Source organism: Oratosquilla oratoria, chromosome 11 (genome assembly GCF_046742065.1).
Source record: "Oratosquilla oratoria isolate Oo_2021 chromosome 11, ASM4674206v1, whole genome shotgun sequence".
NCBI lineage: Eukaryota > Metazoa > Arthropoda > Malacostraca > Stomatopoda > Squillidae > Oratosquilla > Oratosquilla oratoria.
In genome coordinates, this window is record NC_134787.1 from 62,500,472 (window position 1) to 62,507,971 (window position 7,500).

Sequence of the window (7,500 nt, forward strand, 5' to 3'; positions counted from 1 at the left end):
AGCCATAGCCTGTTGCGAAACCGGGCAAACGCAGTGACGTAGTGTGAAAAGCTCAATTTAGAATAATGGTAGGCAACCAGTGACCGTCACTAGTGTAAATGGGTCCTTCGTCTGGAGAGCGTTCCACATACCTGTAAGTACCGGAGCTGTATGGCAGCTGGTGATTGGGAGATTACCTCGGCAGCCTGTTTGAGTGCATGCGAAGCTTTTTGCTCTCCTTCTGCAGCGATAACCTGAAAGACAAATTCGATAAGTGGAGGAAATATCTGTCGAAAAAATGCACAGAAAGAGATAAAGAAAACCTGCTGGTGAAATTCCCAAAGGAGGAGAATGTAATTAGGAAAACTAGATGGAGAATATATGAGGTGGTCAAACGAGATATTGATATTTCAAACAAGGTCAAACTAACAACGAGGAACAACGGCGATTTCCGTATCATAGTAACATCAATTTGACATGAATATTCTAATCATAATAATATCCATTTGTGAGCTCGAGGTCATTGTGCTAAAATGGACAATGCAGTAACGCAGGGTAAGAGCTTAAAGATTTTATATTTCAAGATTGTGAAGGATTCTTTAATTAGCAGTTAATCACAAGTACATTTACAAGTACTCGTTTAGTCTATGTTCCCAATACAGCAACGTTTTACAACAGTGGATAACCCCCCCCCCGAAAGCAAATGTTATTCAAACGATTGTTGAAAGGTTGTCACATAACATGAATACTATATAGTTTTAGGCATTTTATTTATATTTGAGATAAAATAGTATTTTTGTATTTCAAATTCTATCAAAATTTTGTTTAAAGTTCGTATTGCATACTTTACTTAGCATCACATAGCAAGAGAAAAAATGAATCAAAATAAATTTATTTTTGCTATTGTATTAGATTTTACATTGATAAATTTCTAATATTACAGTTATTAAACAAATATACTTTTCATACACCTTCAACAAACGTTTTCTAAAAGTACACAATCATTGATTTCTGGGGATGAAGTGTCCTTTTACAACCTTCATATTCTTTATAGATTGAAGTCGACTAACTTCCTCTCTTGTTTTCGTGTAATCTTATCGACAAACATTACCATGTTGGCTATATAAAGCAAGTTTGTATGGCAGAAAAAATAGGCTGAAAGCCTTATCCTATACAGGACTTTTAATCTGTGGATAGTGATGGTGAATGGGTTGTTACCTATTTATTTATATATATATATTTATCTATTTATTTATTATCTATTATCATTTATATTATAAAATTTATTTATTTTGTAGTTAATTATTATTCATATTATAATCTTTATTTATTTATATATTTATTTATTTAGTTATTTATTTATAATAATTTTTTTTGCATCCGACCTAATTGTGGACCAGGTCTCCTGTCTGCATGCTCCTTTTTTTTGTAAATACATACATATACCAAAGGCTTTTTCCCCTTTACACGGGGGGTAGCCAAAAAGAAAAAGGCAAAGAAACCACTCCCACCCATTCCATTTCCCATATATTCCACTCCCCTCCACCCTCCTCCCTCCTCCTTTGTAATACTCTGTAATCCTTAGTAACACTTTGTAATCCTTAGTAACACTGTGACACAGACCTTAGCTCTAGCCTCTCGCGCAGCCTCTGCCTCAGCAGCCATGGCCCTCTGGAGCTGAACAGGAAGTCTCACATCCTTGCTGTAAGACAGAGGTCACATTACAGTAACACATTTACGAATGTTGGGCATGTGAATGTACCACGTTCCACTTTTTCATTCAATAACCATCTTTACTGATAGATTATTGACATCTCTCGATAGCAGAAACTTGAGTAATCTTTAGATCCAATTGACATACACAGAAAGCGGCATACATCAACCAATGAATGACATGTACAAACATCTAGCACAGTGATACACGATTATACAAATTTAGAATACAAAAAAAGATTTATTCTGTGACAGTAATGGTTAGGAGTATCGCCCCGAGTTTCATAGCTTGGAAAGTTGCGGCCCCGCAATAGTCAGGAACAGTCCTTGTGCCCATCCTAGATCTCTCTCCAGGAAGATACTATGGATTAATATCTGTAATGTATTAATGTAGGTCTCTTTCTATGTCACTGGCTAGCAGAAGAGGGATAAGAAGAGCACAGTTTTTCAGCTCTATGTTGAAAAAAAAATAAAAATAAAAATAAAAAAATAAAGGGAAATTAGTCGAAACTGATAGATTTCCTGGGTTCGTTCCGGAGACCGAATACCAGCCGATTAGGGTTGCACTTCCAGATGGAGGTAATTGGTGATTGATGATTGAGTTTAACGTCGCGAATTCCATCTATTAGGAGGCTAGGATGGTACCCCTTACACAGGGCTTTGTAGCGTGGAATTTAATTAGCTATGTTCTTGGTTCAACTCGCTGGGGGTAGGGTTCGAACTGCCGTCACCTCGGCCTCCACCGTAAGTAGCGACGCTCTAAAAGTGGCAACACACCAGGAATTTCTCGCTAGCATGCTATTTGCTTTTGCTACCTCGTTTGAGTTGAAACCACTTCGGTGTCTTTCAAATTTGAAAATGTCAAATTATTCTTGGGTCATAGAGTGGGAAGCTGACTGACGAACAAAGAGAAGTTAAACCTTTAGACACATCGTTGAAACGTTCTTACGGAAGTCTAGAATACTGTAACAGAAGTCGTTTCTACTTAAACGAAGTAGCAATAGCAAGTAGCATGCTATCCTAGTGTTCTGCCACGTCAACCCACTCAGTCAGAGAGAATTCTGGAGGTGAGGCTGCTTAAAGATGGAAGATAAGGAGCTGATGCTCCCCTAACGTTCATCTCGCGTGACGACTACTGTCACGTGCTCATCGCTGGTCCTAAAAACTTATGGGTAAGTGGAGATGCCTTCGCAGAACCGAGAAAAGAAAACGTGCAGGTGAAGAAATCTTCAACGGACATTATTTTGATTTCAAATGCAAACGCCCGAACCTGTCCCATAGTGTGTTTGTCGTTGCGTCAACCAAAAGTTGTTCGCGGGAAATCACTTTGATTATAAGAGAACTACTGCATATAGAAGAATATGAAATACTGAACTAAGACGTGCCTGTTTGAATAATTTATGGGGCAGTTTTGTGTGTCCGTAGATGAACCTGAGAGGAAAGTGTACCAACGCAGGGAAGGCAGCTGTGAACAGTTTTGCCTTTCATGGTTCCATTTGTGTCTCTCCTTTATTGTAGTGACAAAATACGTATGATTTTATTTGACTGAGTGATAGATCCCAGCCTAAATGAAATCTCCATCGATCATAATCCAGCTCAGATAGGGGCTGTCCCCCCATACACTGTCTTTGCCGACTTCTAAGATGCGTTTTTTTTCTATGTATCAAAAATTGCGGTATACTGTCAATATCATGCACAAAATCATACATTTTCGCTACAAAATCACTTTAGAATATTTTACAATAAACGTACGATGAAACATGCTGTTCTTTTTCTATAAAATATCCTTGAATAATGGAGGTTGGTTTTATACGCCGGCAAATACGGTATATAAAATCGTTTGTTACTTGTTACTACGAAATTTGCACAGAGATTGTCAGTACTGAAGGCCTTAATGAAGACTATGAGTGTATTCTTAAGGCAAAATTTTTTTTGAAGTTTGAAAAGTAACTGTACTTTGCATTTTTTCATTACGATGACATTTTTTACATACGAATATTTTGCTTTGGCTACGACCAAATAACCTTAATCGACTTCTTTGCCTTATTATGATTTCATTCATCTAAAGGCAGGACATCAAGTTGGCGGGTTTACGATAACCCATACTCGTACCTTTGCAATATCATCCTATATAAAGGCTCCATATAACGAGATGGATCATTTAGTATAGGAAACTTGAAGCTTAGTTCATCAACTGGATCAGTAAAAGAACAAAACCATAGTTGGTGGTGAACATGAGCATTTTTGATATAGAAGTAAAAAAAAAAAAAAAAAAAAAAAAAAAAAAGAGAGAGAATAGAATAGCGTGTGTTTCGTCGTAGCAGTGGGTTTGGACAGTCTCAATCGTCCAAAATTGGAATATTCGAATTGTGTGTAATTGGCAGTTACTGGCATGTCTGTCAATAGAATTACCATATGGAGGCTTTATCAGTGGGACTTTTCTGTCGTCACAGCTTTATCAAGCGCACGGTGTTTCTTTTGAAAGATTCAAGTTCTGGAAAACAAAAGATATAATAAGACCTTAGATGGGCTTTACATGGTCTAACGGGTCGTCGAACGCGGTTCGACAGGCACGTGTTTAAAGTGATGTGTGAACGGGGTACTTGGTTGTCGAACACGTTGGTCAAACCCATTGTATCTGTATCCCTTTTTCATTCTTATTTTCAGTCATCATTCTTCTAAACCCAGCAACTGCATGCCTCCTCCTCTTCAAACGAGACCACACAACGCATATTTTTCTGAAATATCCCAAACTTTTTCTGTGTAATTACCCCTTGTAGGTCAACCAGAAGATTTTATCTTGCCTCCACTGCGTGGTACTTGAACTCTCTTCTCCAGGGTAATTTTTTCCATTCGCCTCTGACTTGGACTGTCAAAAAGAGAGTATCAAGACATTTCTCCTGCAGTGACACTTGACATGCTTCTTCTACACCGTCACTTGAATTCAAATTGGTATACTCTTCAGGCTTGTTTTTCCAAAACAACCTTCCGATGGTATTTTCCTTTATCCTATTCATTTATCATCAATGTATTCATCTATTTATTCATGTATACATGCATACATACATATATATATATATATATATATATATATATATATAATATATCCATATATTTATTTACTAATTCATTTGTCTATTTATATGTTATCTTTTATCTAATCTTATTTGTCTATTTGTTTACTTATATTTGCCTTTTAGTTGTTCCATGAAATGTGTACATAGATCACTCTTAGACGATCCCATAGGACCTCAAACTAGTCCGCTCTTGGGTTCATTGTGATGTTCCACGTTTTACCTTCTTCAGATAGTTTGGTTTATGTTCTGCTGTTGTCTTTGTTGTTGTTTCCTGTATAGATTGGTTGCTGGTGTTTTTTTAATACCTACTTTTTATACATATTTTCCTAGTGTGTATGCTGGTTTTTTTTTTTTTTTGTCTCCAATATGAAATATATTAGTGTTGTTTCCATTGCTTAGTTCTTCTCAAAGCTTGTATTTTGCATTTTTTTTGTGGCTGTCTCCAACGTACAATAATCCCTCTCCATCCTCCTTAGTTCTTCTAGTTTATGTTTTGCTGTTGCCCTTTCTTTATTTCAAGCAGTGGGACTTCGTTCACTATCCATTTAGTTGAATTTTTCTCCTAGTTTGTATGTTGCTATCGTCCTTTTATTGTTCCCTTCCATGTACAATGGTTACTAGTGTTGTTCTTTGTCCTCCGTATTTAGTTCTTCTCTTAGTTTGTACTATGTCGTTGTGATTCTCAACAAAGGATATTGATTGTCAACTTTTAGTTGTCGATTCTTCACCCGCTATCTATTGTTCTTATAGTTTCTTTGTTGTTCTTCTTTTTGTGGCTCTATCTCATATAGATACTCGTGTAGGCTCCTCTGCTAGTACGTATTTAGTATTTGTCGTTTTTTAGGCTCTCTTTCACATACGACAATGATTAACGTCTTCTGTAAGGCTGTAGTAAACGTATTTCCTCATGTCGGACACTTGCCATAGGAATGAGTATGTTGATTCATGACTTATTCACATCGTAATTTATAAACCCAAAATACACAAATCACAAGATCATAGCAGTCACTGTATTACATGAAAATGGAGGAAACTACATCACACTGCATTTGATACTTTCATATTATTCTTTTGGTTTTATTTATTATTTTATCTTTATTAGAGTTACACCGCTTATCAAGATTTTTGCAGAAGCCACGATCACCCTTTCATTTATGATTTTCATTGACAGTGTAGCACAGTGGTTCCCAAATTTTTCTGGCTTTAGACACCCTTGCCAAGCCTTTCAGGAATCCCCGGCACTCTTATTAGAAAATCTAAATTCTAGTTTGTCAGTATTTTGTTGAATGGTAAGAATGGAAAGACACGATTGGCCTCAAAGGCGAAACCGGTCAGGAATAAAGTCTCTTGTTCCTAATCGTGTCTTTCCATTCTTACCATTCATACCCCTGTCATGATGTCACGATACATATATATATATATATATATATATATATATATATATATATATATGTATAATATATATATATATATATGTTATATAATTTATTATTATTATGATTTTTTTTTTTTTTTTTTTTTTCCTTTGTAATCCTTTGTATATATATATGTATACATGTATATATGTGTATATATATATATATATATATAATTTATTATATGTATATATATATATAAACAATAAAAACCGGAAAATAAAGGTTTCATGAGTTAGTTATAAAGGTGAGACTCCTCAAAGGACAGGAGAATTACAAGAGCAACATTTTATGACAATGAACAAGAAAAATAATCATTTAAGAGAAAAAAATGAAATACAAACGTAAGGACAGACTGAATTAGAAAATGAGGAAAGCAAGAAAAGAGATGTACTGTACACTCTATTGTCTGAATTATATCAAAGATAGTAAAATTATATTGGTCATGAAATTGAAAGTTTAATAAGGTTCAACTGTAGCTAAACAAAGGATATTTTCTATATTTTCTATAATAAACAGAAAAGAGACGCTGTAATATGGAGGGAATGATGTTGGGAGTGATAACTAGTCAAAATTGAAGGTGCCAATAAGTAAACTACTATAATATTAAAACAGTTTGACCTTTCAGCATTATTTTCTATAATTCAGATCCTTCTTAAGTTAAAAGTAAAAGTATATATATACATATATATATATACATTTACATATACATATATTCATATATTCAAATGTATATACATATGTATATATATATATATATATGTATATATATATATATATATATATATATATATATATATACATATGTATATATATATATATATATGTATATATATATATATATATTGTATATATATATGTGTATATGTATATATATGTAAATATATGTTTGTATATATGTATATATTTGTAAATATATGTATGTATATATGTATATATTTGTATATGTATATATATGTATATATATGATTATATATATATATATATATATAATCATATATATACATTTGGTTGCATATAGTGTGTGTGTGTGTGTGTGTGTGTGTGTGTGTGTGTGTGTGTGTGTGTGTGTGTGTGTGTGTGTGTGTGTGTGTAGAAAAAACCACTGGGAATCTTAGTCCGAATGTTTTCCTCTATTTAAGACATTATTAAGACCTTATTCTTTGATAATGTCTTAAATAGACGAAAACGTTCGGACTAAGGTTCTTATTTCCTAGTGTTTTTTTCTGCATATTATTTTCACCTGTGCCTTGTGAATTACTGCAATATATATATATATGTATATATATACATATATGTATATATATATATATGTA

General features: G+C 34.0%; 1 protein-coding gene and 1 long non-coding RNA gene across 3 annotated transcripts in view; one reads left to right on the forward strand and one right to left on the reverse strand.

Moving 5' to 3' along the window:
• LOC143029864 (uncharacterized) overlaps window positions 1-7,500 on the forward strand; it is a 50,480-nt gene that overhangs the window by 13,045 nt on the left and 29,935 nt on the right. The gene's annotated exons all lie outside the window — the stretch shown is intronic.
• LOC143029863 (band 7 protein AGAP004871-like) overlaps window positions 1-7,500 on the reverse strand; it is a 77,727-nt gene that overhangs the window by 1,492 nt on the left and 68,735 nt on the right. For both annotated transcript variants that reach the window (XM_076192987.1, XM_076192986.1), the window contains exons 4-5: window positions 1,603-1,681; window positions 132-233 (exon numbers count right to left, since the gene is read on the reverse strand). In XM_076192987.1, the coding sequence (XP_076049102.1) occupies window positions 132-233; window positions 1,603-1,681 (181 nt within the window). The remainder of the gene's footprint in view (window positions 1-131; window positions 234-1,602; window positions 1,682-7,500) is intronic.